This window comes from Centruroides vittatus, unplaced genomic scaffold, assembly GCF_030686945.1.
Source record: "Centruroides vittatus isolate TY-2023 unplaced genomic scaffold, ASM3068694v2 contig_1057, whole genome shotgun sequence".
NCBI lineage: Eukaryota > Metazoa > Arthropoda > Arachnida > Scorpiones > Buthidae > Centruroides > Centruroides vittatus.
The window spans coordinates 14,721-36,008 of record NW_027120684.1 but is presented as its reverse complement, the minus strand read 5'-3'; the positions used below and the strand labels follow the sequence as shown (position 1 = coordinate 36,008).

General features: G+C 27.9%; 2 protein-coding genes across 2 annotated transcripts in view; one reads left to right on the top strand and one right to left on the bottom strand.

Annotated features, from left to right (window-relative positions):
* LOC136972469 (33 kDa inner dynein arm light chain, axonemal-like) overlaps positions 1 to 443 on the top strand; it is a 138,219-nt gene extending 137,776 nt beyond the window's left edge. The window contains exons 6-7 of the mRNA XM_067267068.1: positions 36 to 200; positions 284 to 443. Coding sequence (XP_067123169.1) covers positions 36 to 200; positions 284 to 322 — 204 coding nt within the window. The 3' untranslated portion in view covers positions 323 to 443. The remainder of the gene's footprint in view (positions 1 to 35; positions 201 to 283) is intronic.
* Positions 444 to 451: 8 nt separating this feature from the next.
* Positions 452 to 20,552, bottom strand: CaBP1 (Protein disulfide-isomerase A6 homolog CaBP1). Its single transcript, XM_067266969.1, has 10 exons — positions 20,307 to 20,552; positions 18,346 to 18,490; positions 18,198 to 18,255; positions 9,694 to 9,936; positions 9,407 to 9,622; positions 6,181 to 6,330; positions 5,851 to 6,081; positions 4,270 to 4,355; positions 4,097 to 4,193; positions 452 to 815 (listed from the first exon to the last, which is right to left on the bottom strand). Exons 1-10 carry the CDS (start codon positions 20,326 to 20,328, stop codon positions 753 to 755), a joined length of 1,311 nt encoding a protein of 436 aa, XP_067123070.1. The 5' UTR covers positions 20,329 to 20,552; the 3' UTR covers positions 452 to 752.
* Positions 20,553 to 21,288: the final 736 nt, after the last annotated feature.

Sequence of the window (21,288 nt, the reverse complement as noted above, 5' to 3'; positions counted from 1 at the left end):
TTTCAAATTAAAAATAAACTAAAATTTTAATTTAGATGGAAAAAATTAAAGGAGAAATTGAAGATTTAAATCGTCATATAGCAGAACTCAAAGTAAAATGTAGTGATATTGAAAAGAATGTTAGAGAGCAAGAAGAAGAAAATGAAAAAAAATTTTCATCTGAAATTCAGTCTTTAAAGATAAATAATCAACAGCTAAAGGTATGCGAATTTAGATTATAAAGTGAAATATTAAGTTATGTTTGGACAAAATAATCAGAATTTCTTCTTTTTCTTTATTTCAGAATAAATTAAAAGGAATAATTACAGCCAGAAAACATTAATCTGTATGTTTTCATCCATTTCAGATGTAGTTGTTAACAAGATTTATATTATTAGTTTTTATAATAAGTTACAATAAATAGAGATGTGCTTTATTTTTATTATTTCTAAATTTAAAGAAAATAGGTCTCTTCTAAATGGAATGACTAGGAATTTATTTCAACTCATAACATTCATATGTACAATAGAAAAAGATCCCAATACATATGCCATACATCATATCAGTTCCAGTATTAGTTCCAATTGAAGCCATACAGTTGGTAAAACTAACAAAAAATTACATAAAATTGTTTCTATCCAACTACCAATCACAAACAGTAAAAAATTAAATTGGTATTTTATTTTTTCCTTAAATATAAGGAATTGTTTAAGAAATTTCTTTCAATATAAGAAAGTATATTTAATTCTACAGTACAAGGAAAAGTCAGTTTATCATAATTCTGAATGTTCATCTAAATTTACATCACTGAGATCAATATCTTCTTCTACTGGTAACTGAAAAAATTGAAAACATAATATTAATTCTTTAGTATATTTTAATTTCATTATACATATATGATTTGAAATTTATGATTAAATATAAATACTGTAAATTGACTTATGTTAAAAAAAAAAAAAAATTAATTTAGATGAATGAAAGTTTTCTGCTTCAAGGAACTGGAACAATTTTTCCAGTGTTATTTTCTAAAGATATCAAGGATATCAAAGTCTCTCACAAGCCTGTCGCTGATTGGCTAATCATTTGGATTAGCCAATCAGCGACCGGCTTGTGAGAGACGAGAGACGGTGACCAGAATATGGCCCCATCAGTCTTTTAAAATAAAAAAAAAATTGTTTAATTCATCATTCTTCCATCCAAAAAAATATTCTTAAGAGTTCTCATCAGTTTAAAAAGCATCCTAAATAATCAATGCATTTTAGTTCTGTTCTGAACATAAGTTAGTAGTCATATTAAATCAAAAAACAAATATTTAATTTTAATTCGCTACAACAAAATTTTGTGTTTATAAAACTTGTAGAATTTTAATTTCATTGCCACTTGTTGTTCTTTAAAGAATATCAAGTGGCAATGAAATTAAAATATAACCAATCAGCAATTTATGTATATTTGAAAGAACAACTAGATCAAAAGTTTTATTTTCACAACACAACTGTTTAAAAGTATTTGAATTAAATTCATAGGAAAGAAAAGTATATGAACACATTTGCATAAAATATATCTTCATAATCAATTTAATATTTAGTTTTAGTTTATTTTTAATACAAAGAAAAACTCAATAAAAAGAGAAGACAAGATTTTATCTGATAATATTTGTTTTGCGATTAATGGATGAACAATTAATGATATCTATTTCATTCTAGAAGTGAAATATTTTTTAAAATCATATTCGACTTCCAGATTCAAACAAAATTAAAAATAATCCAATTTCAATTAGGTAAAATGTTTTGTTAATCTGAAAATTCCGACTTCATATTCTTATACAGTCCTTTCAAGAATAAAAGAACATATAGTGATTGCCTAGAAAATCTTTATTATTTTCGTGTAACTGATGAAATTTTCTAGTACATTTTATAGTAAGATATCAATAATTATTGCACAAGTTTGGAGAAAAATGATTAATAAAGAAGAGTTAGATATAATTATCAAAAATAGGATGTCCAACATTAATAGAACATGTACTAATTAAAATTAATTACAAAGAAAGTAATGATTGGAGTCCATAAAATTTGCAAAAAATATGATCAACAAGTGAAAAGAAAGATTTAGTAGAGTGCATAATACCTTACTATTAAAAATGGGACAAGGAAAGGACTTACATGAATTTTGAACTTCTCTACAGTTATTTCACCAGAAAAGAAGTAACTTAAATTGCTAAAAAGACCTTTATGCAACAATCTCAAAGTATCTCAATAATAAGGAGCAATGAACGGGAAAACGAAACAGTGGGTGCAAGAGTTCAGCAACACCTAGAGAATGATGAGCAATTGTTCGACATGCACTGCAAAGAAACACATCTGTTCAAAAAATCAAAAATGAATTGAAGCTGAGCTGCAGTAAATTCACAATACACAATGTTTTTTTAATCAAAATGAAGACAGGCAACCAGCTCAAGGAGAAACACAAACAACTTCAATTACAGTTTGCCAGAAACAACTTTGAAAGAGGGAAAGAATGGCAAAAAGTAATTTTCTCAGATGAGAAAAAGTGGAATCTCGACAGACCTGATCGTCTTAAGTATTATTGGGCAGACAAAAGACTAGATCAGTATAGTACTCAAAGTAGCTGGTGGTGGTACACTCATGACTTGGGCAGGGATTGGATGGAATGGAAAGACAGATCTAGTATTTATTGAAGGTCAAAACAACTCTCAAACTTATTAAGAGCTTGTCTGAAGGCAGCTGCAAACTTATGACAGAAAGTTGCTGGACAGGACTTTGAATTCCTGCAGGATAATGAAAGCTTCCGTGTATCAAAATCAACATAATCTTTTTTTCAGGGCAAGGTCTGACTTTTGTACTGGCCACTCTTCATTGCAGATTTAAAACCAATTGAAAATCTTTGGAGTGACTTGTTTTCCAAATGTATAGCAATAGAAAGCAATACAAGACTGTCACTGAACTAAAATTGAGGCATGGGAAAATATTCCATAAGAACAACTGCAATCTTTGATTAATTCGATAACTAATCATATTTTTGAGCTTGTTTCTAAAAATGGTAACATAATCAGCTACTAATTTTAATTTAAAGATATCATAAGTCAAAATGTTCTATTAATGTTGGACATTCTATTTTTTCTAATAGTATCTAGCTCTTTTGTTTATTACCGTATTTTACGGATTATAAGACGCTAGCGTCTTATAATCCGTAAAATACGGTAATAAACAAAAGAGCTAGATACTATTAGAAAAAATAGAATGTCCAACATTAATAGAACATTTTGACTTATGATATCTTTAAATTAAAATTAGTAGCTGATTATGTTACCATTTTTAGAAACAAGCTCAAAAATATGATTAGTTATCGAATTAATCAAAGATTGCAGTTGTTCTTATGGAATATTTTCCCATGCCTCAATTTTAGTTCAGTGACAGTCTTGTATTGCTTTCTATTGCTATACATTTGGAAAACAAGTCACTCCAAAGATTTTCAATTGGTTTTAAATCTGCAATGAGGAGTGGCCAGTACAAAAGTCAGACCTTGCCCTGAAAAAAAGATTATGTTGATTTTGATACACGAAAGCTTTCATTATCCTGCAGGAATTCAAAGTCCTGTCCAGCAATTTTCTGTCATAAGTTTGCAGCTGCCTTCAGACAAGCTCTTAATAAGTTTGAGAGTTGTTTTGACCTTAACTATAAGACGCACCTTAATTTTTAAGCAATTTTTTTAAAAATGCCTATAAGACGCTACAAACTATAAGATGCACCTGAATTTTGGAGGCAATTTTTTGAAGAAAAAAGTGCATCTTATAGTCCGTAAAATACGGTAATCATTTTTCTCCAAATTTGTGCAATGATTGTTGATATCTTACTATAAAATGTACTAGAAAATTTCATCAAAATTACATGAAAATAATAATGAGTTTCTAGGCAATCATTGTATGTTCTATTATTGTTGGAAGGACTGTATTAAATGATATATTTATATTAAAAAACTAGTTTATTTAAGTGATATTTAAAAGTAATTATCAAATTATTTATATTTACAATTTTTTTATTAGTGTATTGTTTCTAGTTCTATTATTAATAGATATAAAAATTATATAATGATGTTTTACCTCTCCGTCTTTACCATCCCAAGGTTCGGTTACATGAATTTTTGGTAATTTTGCTCCTTTCACAGGTGCACTGGCTCCTCTGCCAACAGATACTTCCCTAAAATAGTTTTATTTTAAATTTTTTGACAACATATTTATATTTGAAAACTGTTATTAATTTTCTTTCAAATTACCTGAGAAATTCATTAATGCCATCATAACTAAATGAACCTCTTAAAAGTGAATATTTCATTTTACGAATATTAACTATAGCCATTGCCTAAAAGAAAAGAGAATAGTAATATATGTCATATATTATTAAAATATTTTATTATGTAAATAATAATGAAATGAGCAAAAATTTAGTATTAGATCAAATGAATAATATTGCTGGAGCAAAAGTTGATGCCTACTGAAACAATATGAGAACAACATCAATGTCAAATTTTTGCTAATCACTTTTCTTTCTAATGTATAAATTCCTAATCTTCTTATATTATGGTCATTCAGATAATTGTTTTTTACAGAAACAGCAATCAATCAAATATCAAAAATATGTAACACACAAAGATATGGATACTAAATAAGTCAACTGTTATTAGAGATTTTTTGAGACTACATCTCAGCATTCTAAAACCTTGGGCTGCAATTGTTAAACATATTTTTAATTTATTTAATTTAAAATATATGCTCTTCACCTCAAATTAATAGTATCTTGCCTCTGTATATCATACTTTTTCTTTAAGTTGTGCCAGTTATGTATGTGCTCTGTTCAGCGGAAAATTTTTGAATTGAAGTAACATGACTTCCAGTTTGCACTGGAAGTTCTTATATAGTTAATCGGGGCTTCCTGCCCCTAAGGTTTCCGTATCTGATCTTGTTTTTCATCTATCTCACACTATTCTCAAGATTAAGGAAAGAAGGACGGATGGATAGCGACAGCAGGAATTTACAATTTTTTTTTCTAATTGCAGCCCAATAAAATGGAAATTATTTAAATGTTCAGTAATCTGGCAGTTTTATTGTTTTTATTCAACAAAAACAAAATTACGAAATTCTTCTGTATAATAAGTTAATTTTAATAAAAATAATAGAATTAATAATTGAATTTAAAAAGGAGATTTTTCTTTTAATGAAAAAGTACAAAAATATTCTTCATATATATAATTATATTAAATTTGTATATAATCTTAATTTTTATGAAAGTTGCTAAACATTGAGAATGTTTTTAGATGGAAATATAGCAACAAAAAAGAAAAATTTACTTTCCTCCAAACAAATTTGTTTTAAGAGTAAAACAAAAAATGAATTCAGTGGATGATAGAAAACTTTAGTAGCTTTCCCATTAAAGGTTTACTGGGAATGTAATTAAAATAATTATAATAGAAAAAATCAATAGGTGAAACTGAAAAATTTTCAATGACTTCAGACACTATACAAATTAATTATGTGGTAATTATTTTTATAAGTTAAGATAATTGTATATGTAAATGAGAAATTATTTAAATTTAATGTACATAACTGATTTGAACAAGAGTGATATTTATATTTGCTGGAATGCAAGAGATCATTTATAAAAAAATAAATATCTGTCAGTCAACAATAATTTTGATTAAACAAGCTGTTTTAACACATCTACTGAATTCACTCCTAGTATCATGAAAAAGATGATCCTAGGAAAACTCTTCACTACTATACAAATATATATATGAAATTCAAATATTTCTGATTTAATATCAAGTTGAGCATTAATATAATTTTTATGCTATACTTACTGGATAACCAAAACCACCAATCTCTAATGCTTCTTCCAATTCAGGCTGTGTTAATGCTTCTGCCCAAATCCATCCCCAGGAATTTTTTTTATATTTTTCTCCGATTCTATTTAAAATTTCAATATATTGATTTCGACATGCACTCTGGCAATCTAAAATATGGGGCAAAATACTGATCACACATAATTGATGGTTTTCACAAGCTTCTTTTAAGCTTTCATCATTTATCAACTAAATTTGTAAAAAAAAATTAATAGATTTTAAAAATTATCGATTTTCAAATTATAAAATTATTTTAAAATTAGGTAATAATACACCTAAATTACAAACCTGTTTTATTTCAGGTGGTGGGGCATTTTCAGCAAATTTATCTAAAGCCCAACTCACAATATCACCTGAAGTTCTACCTCCATCATATTCTTCGGCTGAACCATCTTTTCTTCCCGCCGGGAAAAATTTGATTGTTGGAAAACCTTTTACCTGAATAATATCAATATTTTTGTTAAGTTTCATGTTTTGGAACTAATCTAAAGTAGCTAAAATAAAATAGAGTATTCTATACTTTATACTAAATTCATTAAAGTTATTTCAATATATATTTTATTTCTTAAAATTTTTGATATTTTATTAAATTAAACATGAACAGAATTGTATACAAGGTAGAGTCAAAACTAAATGGGAATGTAATGATAGTTGGCAGCATCAACTGTTTAATCACTCCATGTTTTACAGTTGAAAGCTTGTCATAACACAGCACATCTTGTCAAAACATATCATTAGGCAGATTTACTGGCATGTAAGAATAAAATTTACAGCAATTTTAAGTATAAAATAAACATAAACTACATTAATTTCATAAACTTGTTTCATAAAAAAAAGATTTAGCATAAGCCAAACATCTAACCAACTCCTTAATTTATCCAAACCTTACAAAAACAGATTTCTAATTAGGACTATAACACTGCAGTCATTCAGCTCTAGAATTAAACATAAATTTCACTCAGCTCAATTTGCAGGTATTGAAAACAATGAATGCCATCTTAATATAAAACATATAAGTGTATTTTTAATTATATTCCTTTTAAAATTGAAATATCACAAAAAAACATAATGCTCAGATATTAAAAGATATTAAATTCATAGTATATATATATCTTATATATAAAATTCTCGTGTCACAATGTTAGTTACCTTACTCCTCCGAAACGGCTTTACCGATTTTTACCAAATTTTATATGCATATTCAGTAGGTCTGAGAATCGGCTACTATCTATTTTTCATACCCCTACACCATTTCCCCCCTTTCAAAAATATATTTATATATGGATTAAGGCTTTTATGTCCAACAGATGGCGCTAACTTCCGACGACCTAAGTTTGCTTTTCTGTGAGGCATGAGGCATTCTGCTTTTCTGTGAGAATGGACTGAAGCAGATCATTTTCTATCTATCTATATAAATAAAATATAACGTTCGTTTGTTCCTACCGATTCCTTTTAAATTTTGACACAACGTTGCATTCGAATACGCACGTGTTTTTATATAATATACATGTCGAAATTCCCCCCAGTGGGGGGAGATGGACGGGATTAAGGCTTACCGTGAAGAACTCGGCATCTATTATACTATTTTACATGCGGTTTTTTGCGTTTTTAATTGCGTTTTAATAGGGTACGTCAAGAGAATGTACACTAAGAAGGGATTTTTTGAAATTCCCCCCACGGGGGAAGTGTTATACATTTATAATAGATACATTTTGAGCCACAACAACGCGTGGCCGGGTCAGCTAGTATATATATATAAATTCGGTATTTTTTACCATTTGCCCAAAGTTCGTGCGTAATAAGTTCTTTAAAGCAAATTTGTGCTTAATCAGAATTACAGTAAATATACTTTATTACAGAAAAACATTAATAAAGTTTCAGTTTTTTATTTAAAAAAAATTGCTGTATATAATTCTACAATTATTTAAGCAATATTAAAAGCGTAAGCTGGAAAATTGTTGCTATTTACAAATGTTTTTTAATAAGATTATATACAGCTTATAATAAATAATATATATATCAAAAATTATTGTTGCATATATGAAATATTGCAACAGGAAGTTGTAAAACAATTGGTACATTAACGTTTAAGTACATATTTTTATTTAAAAATACAGTTGGTACATAAATATGACAGATGGCACAGTACGTATTAAACATGTTAATATATAATGAAATGAATTAAATTTATGGTTATTTTCAACTTTTTTACATTTAAGCAATCTTTATTATAATTATTTGCTTTTATAGTTCAGATTTCTTTATTTAGAATATTATAGTTTTTAATTTAACTACTTAAATAACTATTAAATTATTTAAGTGTTATATAAATATTGATAGTGATGAACTGAATGAGTGGTTCTCAGACTTTTTCCCCCACAATCCCATTTAAAAATTATCAAATTTTTTTGACCCTAACTAACACTGAATCTATATATAACAAATTTACTTGATAAAATTCATTTTTAAATATTTGATTTCTAACTTAACAATAAAAACTAACATAAAAATAATGAAAGATAAAGTTAATTTAAAACATACATATTTTTCTTATCACAAAAACCACTAACATATGCTGTTATTTGAATTCATTAAATATATTTAAAGCTCTTCATTAGTACATACATGTAGAGTAACGATACATATGATGATGATAAATTTACACAATTGAGTTTACATTCTCATTTATCACATTTAGAAAATATAAAAACATTTTTGAAAATATTCTAAGGTTGAATACCAGCAGAAGTGGATAAACAAAATATTTAGTAAAAGCAATAAAATAAGATGTACTGTACACAAAAATGTACAGAAAAGTTATAAAAGCTAAAAGAAAATGCAGGTTATGATTTCTGATGTGTATAAATCACATTTATACACATCAGAAATCACATAGCAGTCATCAAAGGTAGTCATTCTCAGTTCTGAATAAGTGCATTCAATTTATCGTTTTATAAAGATTGTCTCGTCTCATTTGTAATATAATCCACGCCTAAATGAATGTAAAATAAAATAGCTACTAATTTTTTTTTATTGATTGAAATCAATCTTCTCCAATCAAGTGTTGTCTACATTCTTTGGCAGTCAAAAGTTACTTAGTATTTGTAAATTGATCACAACTACTGAAAAAAAACATAGCAACTGCAAGTTGCCTGATTAACTGCACTAGTTTTCCAAAACAGGAGCCAGTTATTACTAACATAATAAGTTAGTTAGTGCTGATATTGCAATTTCCTACAAAATTTATTACATCTGGTTTGTATTTTTTTTAATTAGGAATCTTTTAAAAATTTTTTTAAATGGAAATAATATTTAAAAAAGGAGTTTATGCAACTCTAAGAACTGGCAATCCCCAATTTGGAAACCACTGTTCTAAACTAAAATTATTAATAGATGTCTATAAATATTTATTTTGAATTTAATACTCTATATAAAAAAAAAATTTATGAATAATTTTTAAAATAGTAGATTAAATTATATAATAAAATAAATGAAAATTGAATTTAATAGTTACTCCATATTTATTGGAAGTTATTGTGTGTTCAGTAGCATCAAGAGCTCCAAGTTTAACTTTCCCTTTCAATTCAGTAGCAGCTTTAGCCCAATGAGGTGCTAAATTTTTGCAGTGTCCACACCATGGTGCATAAAATTCCACTAACCACATTTCATCACTTTTCAACACAATATCTGCAAAATTTGAATCTGTCAACTCTACTACATCCTTTGAATCCTGAATATAAAAAAAATCATAATATAAGTTGAGAAAACAAATTTGTTTATAAAAGTAACTATAGATTTTACCGCCGTTTTCTCTCCTCCGCTGCTACCTCCGGACTTTCCTCCTCCGAGTTTTCTATCTACATTTCTTCGCAATTCTTTAAAAGCTGCATCGACAACACCCGTTGCAGTTCTTGGACCACTATAATCTTTAGGACTATTTTTGTCACTACCAAATATTTTAACAGTAGGAAAACCTCTTACTCCATACTGGCCACCTAAGGACTGATGTTTATCAGCATCTACAGCAGCTACATTTACAACACCCTAATAAAAAATAGAAAGTAATATAAATTTACAGCATTTTTAAATGTATAACAGCAAATACATTATTATTTTAAAACAATAAAATACAGGTATGTCTGAACTTTCAGATGTAATTTATTTCTTAAACATGTACAAAATTTAAGCAATAGAGAACCATGTTAAAGAAAATACATTTCCATAGCTAATAATAAAAATTATAACATTTCTAATTGAGATAGGAATTTTGCTTTCTTACAATAAATATTTTACAATGCATAAAAATATTTAAAATGTTAAAACTGTAAATTGCTTAAAATTATAATTTTTAGGACTAGAGTAAGAATTAGAAAATCTGATTCATCTTTTGTGAAATTAGAAAAATTTAACATCTTAAATCACAATCACATCCTATTTGGGAATAACTTTGTCTTATAATCTAATATTTGAAGAACACATCAACAAAATTAAGAAAAAATTAAGATTAAGGGCCACAGTACTTACCATGTTAATGATTCAGTGATTCAGATTAATAATATAAACCTCTTTGTTTTGTTTTTTTTTTTACAAAATAATACAGGAGAGTTTGTTTGATTCAATGCTGATGTATGGTATACCATTATAGGGATCATGTTGTCAAAGTTCGGTTTACATGCTTATTACTTTAAAACTGTTTTTGGTTTAGATAGATAAGTCGGTTCTATAATACACAATTCAATCAGAATTGGGATTTGTGAACGTCAAAGTAGAGATATTAAAATTCTTGATGGACTTATGTTTAGATCTTCTCTTCTTAGTGTTTCCTGTTCCAGCATTTAAAAAGTTCTTTAAAAAACTTAAAAATACATGTTTTGATAACAAAATGAAAGCTACCTTAAGAAATTACATTTTTTTTTTTTAATGTATTTGAAGACTTGTTTAGATTATACACCCAATCAATTTTGTAGTTACAACAATTTTCTATTTCAAGAAGAAAAACATATTTAAAATAGTAGATTATATGTGTAGCATTCAGAGTTTTTGAGGTCAGATCAACCATTTTGGATATATAATAGCAATGTTTCTCCCAACTTAAAATGGTAATCATACAATATAACCAAACCACAATGAAAATACTTTCAGATAAGGTTGTAGTTTGTATAAAAAATAAAATCAACAATTTTGTTCTTTTTGTAAATCAGGATCTGATACTTTGCTTCATTATTCTTTTGGAATTGACTTATTTTAGTGACTGAACTTAATCTTGGAATAAGGATGAGTCCAACTGGTAACCCAGAAAATATACTACAATTACTGTTTACTAATAATTTTATTTTAAAAGCTTTGTTTCATAACTATATCTTAATAATGATTAATTACCTACATGTTTTGATCTTATTTATGTAATTATTATACATCCCCTTTCTATAAATCTGTAAAGATCTAAATGAAATAAATATTTATTTTAAAACATTTTTATTACTGTATTCTGTTATCTTGAAAAAGGTATACAAAAATAATCAATATGCCAATAATCATAGTGTAATGTTTTTAAAAATATCATCAAACATTATTTTATGCCTATTGAAACATTTTTTCAGTACTCATAATTTGTCTAATCATATTTAATTAACATTTTACAATTTATTTGAAAATTTTATATCATTTTTAATATGTGTTATCCAATAAAATTTACTTTTAGCGGTAACATATAAATAGCATATATGATTTATTTATTCAATACACTTTATGTATTATTATTAAATCTATTTTTTGATAAAACAGAATATAAGAAGTTCATTGTCTTGGTGTTTTTGGAAAAAAGAACTTATGAAATAAGCAATTCAAAAGATAAAAATGTACTAAAAACGAATACAATAAATTTCTTGATTTATTATTAGAACAAGTTGCAAGCTATAAAAAATGACAGATAAACAAATAAAAAACCTCTGTCTTATGGGCTGAGAATCTATCTTTGAAAGTAGTTGTCAGCCTGTTCAGCTCGAGCTAAAAATTCTTTGTCTTTTTGAGATAACATAACACGTTTAATGTATTGTCTTCAAAATCATAGATTCACAACCAGTACTAAAATCTTGTTTGTATCATTGTATCACAGTTTTTTAGAAATTATTTACTCTCCAATGTTAACATTTACTTTGAGTTCAATGTTGCCAGATGTATGAGAATACTAGAATAGTGAGAATTTCCTTGGAAGCTTTAACTTTCCAATTAAATTTTGTCTCAAAATGGAGTAAATACACAAGATCTTCCACTCTTTGGTACAAAAATCCTATTCAAAAATCTGACAACATTTTTAAATAGGCTTTCAATGTAATGATGTTGTTGAGAAAGTGTTGAGAAAGAACTCAATGGAGTTCTTTCTCAACACCATCATTACATTGATGATATACAGCGCTGATGGCAGAATGATTAAGGTGTCTGCCTATGACTCCTTACTCTCTGAGACACTGAAAAACATGAATAAATCTTGTCAGGTTAAAAAAACTACAGAAATATTTTGGGAAGTAGTCCATCCAAGATATGTTGGGTCCTGTCCCTCACTATCTGGCTGCCTCATTGTGAAACTGCTGATGGGCTTGATAAATCTGGCGAGTTTTGGTTAGTTGTTTACAATTTAGATGAATTTTTATATAATACTTATTATGTATAATACAATGTACTATTACTCTGTATTTTACATTTTTACTAGTACAATAGAGTCTCACATCCACAAACTTAATTTACCTTGAAATCGGAAGGTGATGAGTTACTGATATGACAATTTTTACAGACTCTTTTGTTAACAGTAGTGAGAGAAGCAAGATCGTGTTAAAATGCATGAACATTGGCTATTCAGTAGCTACTTTCAAGTCAGTGACACCTTAGAAAAAAAGAGTTATATTCTTTGTTAACACATGGAATTAATGTAATTATCAAGTGTCACCAGTAAAGAATGATAACTTATTTGATCCTACGATTAAGTTATAGATGTAATAATTAGACTACGTATTTTGTTTCTGAACAGCACAATGAATGTTATGGAATCTTAAGTTATCAAGAGTCAAGTATCCAGGATTCTACTGTAGTAATTTGCCTAATAGAAAAAATCAATATTATGAACCTATTATTGTAATAAAGATAACAAAGATTGGATAAATGGTTAAAAGTGCCAATGTTTTTGTTAACAATCTTTCTACAAATTGTTCTTTATTTCTCGGTCTTTGCATTCCAAAATCAGACTTCTCTAGCTATCAAGCCTCATCTATACTCTAAGGTTGACAAGTATTAAAATCCATTAATCACTCAGTAAAATCAATAAGTTTTATAAAACAGAAACTTAATAGTTGACAAAAACTCAAAAATGATGGGAATAAGTGAAAAAATTGATTTTACTTAAAAATATGCACCTTTTACCAAACTACATAAAGAATATTGTTATAAAAGAAATTTTAAATACTGTCCTCTCCTAATGATTTGCTTTGTTATCCCAAATCTGAAATATAAACTTTCATTATTGCAACAATATATCTTACCTAATTTTGTTAATCTTTGAATTTGGCATGCCTGTCTGGCAAAATGGTAATATTTAACTTTATATTAAATATTATTAAGTGAATTTTGTCAATACTGTATTCAAGATTTAAACTCAAAAACATTTTAGAATTATTTCAATTACATTAATGAAAATAAATTTCAGAGGCACCATATCATATACAGCTTCAAGTTTACACTGTTAGTAATCCAGAAAAAAATTATTAATTGCATTATAAATTCATGCCATTTTTTAAGATGCATTTTAACATCTTATTCATTCTCATTTTGAGAATGCATTAATGTGTCCAGTTCTTTGTTTTGTTCTAAACATTGACTTGCATCAGTCTTTGTCTGGTTTTTGGCTGCAATACATCATGGCCGTGTGATATCAGTGATTCTTTTTGTTTCATTTACATGCCCCTCCCCATGCATAGGTGCCAGAAAAACCCTAGTTGGCTTATTTAGACATTCAGCATGAAATTGAATCAGAATGCAGGCATCAGGAAAAACAGCAGAATGTCGAGCTTCCAAGCACCAGATACCTAACAATGTCATGACATAACATGGCAAGTTTGGCAGGAATACAGGAAGAGACATTAAGAACCAAACACAGTTTACATGAAAACTGCCAGATTGGTGATTTTTTTATCAACTGACAGAAATTTTTGGGAACTTTTGGGGTTGACATTTTTTTCACTTTGGTCATTTTTCAGTAGATGGAAGCATAAAAATTTTGACGGACAGAACAAATGAAATACTGTTTAAGCCAGTGGTTTCCAACCTTTTTGTACCTGCACCCCCCCTTAAAAAAAAAATTGTTGCGCCCCCCCTTAATTTTTCTAACAATCTAATTTCATAAATACTCAAAGCGCGCTCGGCTCCAAAGACGAAAGCGAGATGTTCTTGTTCCAGCAAGAGAATGGATGGTGGTTTTAGCATTTGTACCCGAAAAATTCGCGGCGAGGATTGTGGATTACGTATACCTATTTTGCTGATTCATTTTTTTGACACCTATTCGACTTTTTTGGTTTGTATTCGAAAATGGTATTTTGGAAACAGCTGCATGCCCCCCTTGCAACAGTCTCGTGCCTCCCTAGGGGGCACGCCCCACAGGTTGGAAACCACTGGTTTAAGCATTGTTATCAAATGTGTTATCCAGAATTATTCAAACGTGACTCCTATTTCTAAGTGACAACTTAACACATTACTTTTGCTTTCTAGATTCCAAACTGATAGGACTACCAGAATCTACTTTAATTAGGAAGTAAAATGCAATAAATTATTTGAAGTGGTGAAAAAAATATAAAACTGGCAAAATGGTTGGCAATTTCTAAAAATTTTTCAGAGCAACTCCTGCTCATTTATACTAATTACTTTGCAAACACAGCTCCAAAATGCAAGGGTACTGATACTTGTAGCTCTGATAAGCCAAAGAAAAGCTGTAATAAAAACACCAACTATCATCTGTAATCCAGTTAAAATGAACAAATTTATTATAAGAACAAACACTTTCAATTGTTTTTAACTGCTATCTTCATGCTATGGAATGTTACATAGAGTAAATTAAAAAAACAAAATTATCTTAAAGTGCCTACTTTAGTGGAAAACATTAAAATTTTATATTTAGTGAGAAAAGAAAAAGTGTACTTATAGAAATTTTTTAAAGTTGTTATTACTATGATTTATGGTATTGTGCAATTTATTGTTAATATAGTGTTTATTTGCCCCTTATTTGTATTAAAAAAAGTTTACTGTATTCTAGGTGTGTTAGTATAGAAAATGCTTAATAATTAATATGATTTGCTATTTTATGTGAACTTCTGCTTATTTGAGAGGTCTTGGAACCTATTGGCAGTGGTGATATTCGAAATATTTAACAAAGGGTTCACTAGCAGAAAATTTTTCCCTGACAATCACCGACAAACAAAATGGAAGTTTTGGCTAGAAATAAATACAATACCTTTTCTTGCGATATATCTAATAATCAGTGGCGTATTTGGAACGTAACGAGCCCCTGGGCGAAGACCAGGTAAGAACAGTGTATTAGTGCTGTCAACCTTTTTTTTTTTTTTAATTTTTGTTTTTTTTTTTCTTTTAGGCAGAGAAATTTTTTACCCCAAATCGCACTAGTCATAATAAACAGATGTCATCATGTCTGATAATACAATATCCTTTTTATTTCGCTGTCCATAGCCCAACACGTGTTCCACGGCCATCTTGTATTATCTCACGCACGTGGGATTGTGGGATCTCTCTTATGACTGGATCTAGTTTCAAGAACTCTCTTGAATCGATCGCAATTAAACCTCGTTTCGGTCGAGATTGAAACGGTTGAGAGAGATTGCACCAAGGCATAGTTCCCGACCTTGCTCACAATCTAGATTGAAATGCTCGATGCGAACGGGGTATAAGGCTCTAGTTTAGTAGTATTACAGAGTATAATACGTATATTTTAATATATTTTTTAAAAGAAATAAAACCACTGAGAAATGTTACGTGTGTTTAACAAGGTTCGGAAAACTGAAAATTTTAACAACGGGTTCGGCCGAACCTGTGCAAATTCACTGAATATCACCACTGCCTATTGGTAACATATGATGGGGCCCTATTGTACTTCCAACACTGCAAACTGCATCATGCTAACATTTATCAAATGAAAGGGAAAATAATTATTTTTGCTCGTGATTAAGTTTAGTAAAAACATTACCTATTTTACTAAACTAACATGAGATTTTCAATGGTGAAACATGTGTTTCTGCTGAAACAGTACTTGAATTTTTATTCAGTCGAATAATCAGTCAAATTTTAATGATTTTTGTAGAGTTGTAAATGTACAAACATAAAACAACAACTTCAGGAAGACAGTTGAAGTAATCTGAAAATCAATATAAGACAGAAGAAATGAAACATGTCAACCAACGTTATGGCCAAACTAAAGTTTGGTAACAATATTCAAAACACAAATAATTTATATTTTGAATTCTGTATTATAAATTTAACAGTTAATCAGTTAACCATTAAAATTTAACAATTTTTTAAAAATAAAACTTTAAATTCAAATAAGCAAGTATTTATCATGATATCATGACAATGCCAGGTTGCAATATATGCTCTCCACCTAAAATCAATAGTGTTTACATGTTAATAAGTAGTGTCTTGCCCCTTCACATCATACTTTTCCTTTATCAATAGAGTCGTGCCAGTCATCTATCTAACACTTTTCAGGGAAAAATATTTAAATTGAAATAACGTGACTTATGGTTTGCATTGGAAGTTCATATATAGTTAATCGGGGCCTCCTGCCATATTTGTTCTTGTTTATCATCTACCTAACTCCATTCTTGACATTAAGGAAAGACAGACAGATGGACAACAGTGGGAATTTATGTCTACAATTTTTTCAAATTGCAGCCCAATTAATTAAATCAACTTACAGTAATATATTATGAACTATTACTCTTTAGAATTGAAAATGAAGTAAAACATCTATATATTTTTATTAATCTATCAATTATAGGCATGCAAATAATTTAAGTATTCAGTAAATGATATCAAATCCTGAATCAATAAAAAAATCAAGTTAAATATATAGTTAGTACATACATTCAAGCATTTGCATCCTCTCTACAATGAAAATATCTTCAAGCAAATTTCAAAAAAACAAAAGTTCACTGGAATCAAATAAATTATTTTATTTTCTAAGATCTGACTAAAGATTTAAATATTACTGATATTTTAAATAATTCCAGAATATATACATTAGTAATATTTCAAGTTTTTATTAAACTCTTAAAAAAAAAGTAATTTGTTGGTTCTAGTAAATTTTTATTTTCAGTCAAATTTTCAAACAGAGAGCAGCAAGATAAAGAAGTGCAAGAATGCAAATTACTTCATCATTTAAAAAAAACCTATGTTTTATTTAGTCACAGTTAAAATATTTTTGTAATTTTTCATTACAAAGAAAATCACTGTTATTAAACCTTCCTAATAAATCTTTTTATATTATCACATTGCTCTGTATAGCGTAAAGATATAATTTAACACATTTAGCAAATTAAGAAAATTGCATCCAAAACAAACATATATTTAACTAATTTTAACAAAACCATCATCTTAGAATCATTGAAGTCTAAAATAAAGTCAATTTCTCAAACAATCAATTGGAAATTTCAACTAAAACTCATACATAATACACTCAAGTTCATCATAAATACGAAAAATAAGTAATTTATTTAAAGATAATTATATTTTTTACTGTAATAATCGTTTTTGTTTGTGATATTACTATGATGATAATGCAAATAAAATGAAAAGTTTTACTTAATTTGTACTGTTATTTCACATAAAAATAAAAATTTATTAAAATTTTATGATTTGTCATCATTTATTGAATACAACACTGAAATTGAATGCAATTTTTAATTAACACTAAAAAAATTGTTACAAATTTGTGATAAATACTGATGATAAATTTGTGACCAACACTAATGATAAATACTGTCAGAATATTCATATTTCTATAGAACTTTATAGAACTATAATACTTTCATTGTAAACAGGTATTCATATTTCTATATGAATACCTGTTTAAATAATAAATCCAATAGAAGATATAAGTTTTAAGATTCATATTTCACAACAAAGATTGAAACTATTGTTTTAAATGATATTTATACTTTCAAAAAAAACAATTCATTTGTTCATAAAATTAAACAGTTTATTTATCTGTATAATTAAAAGATTAGAAAATTTGACAAAAGAAACAAATTTACCTTAAGTGCAGTAGCTGCTTTAGAATACTCTTGAGCAAATGCCTTACAATGTCCACACCTTAGAAAATTAAAATTTAAAATGAAAACTATATATATAATATACATATTAAAACACATTTACACATTAAAATAAAAAAATAAAACATACCAAGGGGCATAAAATTCAACAATCCAAATTTCATCACTTCCAATAACTTTTGAATTAAAATTAGAAGGTGTTAATTCAAAAACATCAGAATTACTACCATAGAGTCCACTACATATTTCTATAAATGCAATTAAAAGAAGAAAACCTAAAAAATAATTATAAAATTAATTTACAATTTATAATAATAATTAATATTTATCATTTTAAGTATAAAAAATATGACCAATTTAACTAATAGACTAAATACACTTCAAACGTTTGCCTTTCTCACTTTTTTCAATTGTTTCTTTTACTTTTTCTACCCTGTAGATACTAAGAGGGTCTTTTTATTATATCTACGATAAAAATAATAAAAATTTTGTCAATTTTTACATTAAAGTTTGTTACTGGATGTTAAAAATTCCGTTGATTGGACATTCCATCACGGATTTTACCAGGCCGACAACAGAGTAGCCGAACAGTGACAAATGGAGCCTAACATATTCAAGAAAAATTCGTCAGAATGACGTTCGTCCAGCCTTTCTCACTTAATAAGTTACTGATAAAATGAAAATTAATACCAAGTCATTACTCACAATACAGATTTAGAGATTTAGTTTTCATTTATAGATTAAACCATTTTTTTGTGATTAAATTGTAAAACTACAGTTTCCACGTATCTCTTATTAGAATCACAATCTAAATAATGTAGTTATTTAATAACTGCAGTTTGAAACTAAATCCATTTAATTAATATTATCTTTAGATATTGACCTAATCACATTTATAGAATCTACAGTATAATAAAACTGAAAATTATTATTATTATGCATTTTATCATAGTTAATTGTGTAAATATTCATTATTTGTTAAAATAATAATAATAATAAATTTTTTTCATAAATTTTTAATCAAAATTTCTTTTACATCTGTATAATTATTGATTATTCAAAGGTATTTTCTTTTCCATTCTCCTTATCTCCCATACACACTTCTTTCCATACTCTATACACAAGAAAGCTTATTGTTTCTATTGTTATGCCATAAATAACATTAAAGAAACAAATAAAATTTTGATTTTTCATAATTAAAAGAAAACTTTTGTGTTTATCTTAATCAAAACATATGTTTACTTATTACTTTCAAGCAGTTCTACGAACTAATACAAAGAATCACCATAAACACTAATTAAAGAGCTAGATTTTGTTTTAAGTGATAATATCTTCAGAATCTTTTGTCGACGCATCATTTCCAACAAACAAATAAATAATAATTCGCACATTATTCCTCGGAATAACTTGTTTTATATTTTTACAAAGAACGAAATACAAAAAGCCCCAACATACAAAAAACATAAAAACTACGGCTCATTACCGAACTAAACCAAAAATTTAACAGAATCGACCGATTAACTTAAATAGTATCGAATACAGATATAGGAGACGTCAAACGAAGGGGTTAATAAATTTTAAAAACATACTTTTAAATTATAATCACATTTAATAAAGAATTTCGAATTCCATTCGACGTAGTAGCTTAACTCCAATTTCGGTGGCAAGAAACCCAAAATTAGGATCTAAAAATTCTCTCGTCACCCACACAACGCAGTTTTTAACTACAAAATTATTCATATTAATCACAGCCACTATAACATTTGAGCAGAAGTTACTTTTAGCTACTTCATCTGTATATAAATACATAAATGAATGGTCTAAAGGTAACTTCTACTATACACACAATCACATCCATTATCACAGTTATAATCATTTCCTTTTTTTATTCATTTATAGTAAGCGCATCTTTGATATTCAATAAAGTTAAGTAAATTAGACGAATCTACACAGAATCTTCACTGGAAGAACAATTACAATGACAGGTGACAGTATGGAGCATACAATTATATTTTAAACATACAAATGTCTATTACCAATAAAGAAATCGATTATAAGAGAATCGAATCGATTAAGTTTAAAGTTAATTACCTTTAATATAATATTCCTTCATTTTCTGTAGACGACTCTGCGTTAGAATAAAGAAAGATGAATTGCCGGTCCTCCTGACGTGTATTTCAAAAGTCGCCTTTACGTGTTTCTCTCCGATTGGTTATTCACACTTCAATCGGAATTCTAGACTGGTCTAAGCTCTGATTACAGATCAGTTTACAAAATTTCACGAAAAATTAAACTAGAATTAATCCCGTTCCACGATATAAAGCGAATTAATCGCATCGACGACGATCGATTATTTAATTCGTATGTCGTTGAACTTTATTAGTACTTCTGGAAAATAAAATGGTGGAAATTCTTGATAAAACACAGCGGATTTTTATTATTATTAAATTATAATTCTGGAAGAATCATTTTTAATCCGCACGAATAAATATATTACGTGTTAAATGTATGTGTAGGTCAATTGTATTGTACTGTGCTACAATATACACTTATACGGTGTGTACAGGATGATCATATTTCAAGGGCCACACATAAATATGGCTTAAACACATATATATACAGTACGTCGGTCGGAGAAAGAGCCGCAAAGGCTATAATCTTCATATTAAATTGAAGAAGAAGAAGAAGAAGAATATATACAGTACATGTTCCGAGCCGTTTGTTTCTAGCCACTGGCACAAAGAAAATGAAAAATTTATTCATTTGTGTGTAAAAGATAAATTTTCTTTTGATGCACGATCAAAACATTGAAAGATTGTAGGTAGGGCATAGCTAGATTAATTATAATAGAGGTGGCTCGAACAAGTTGTGGGAGGCCTTACAGGAGTCTGGGGACCTCTGGAAAAGAGGGTCCGGAGGTCTGATCTAGAAATTTTTAAAATATATTATTATTAAATAATGTATGTACAAATACAGAATTAGAAATTTCAGCGTTAAAAATTACATATTTATCTAAAAAGTATAAATAATTTAACAGAATTCCATGATTTGGAACAATGGAAAGAATAGCTCA

What these genes read in the sequence shown, in the direction of transcription:
- CaBP1 (XM_067266969.1), bottom strand. Translation starts at nt 20,328, where the DNA reads ATGAAGGAATATTATATTAAAG. An exon ending in GCGGAGGAGAGAAAACGGCG is followed by an intron (nt 9,623 to 9,693) that starts GTAAAATCTATA and finishes TTTTATATTCAG; the next exon opens with GATTCAAAGGATGTAGTAGA. An exon ending in TTGGTGGTTTTGGTTATCCA is followed by an intron (nt 4,356 to 5,850) that starts GTAAGTATAGCA and finishes CTTTTCTTTTAG; the next exon opens with GCAATGGCTATAGTTAATAT.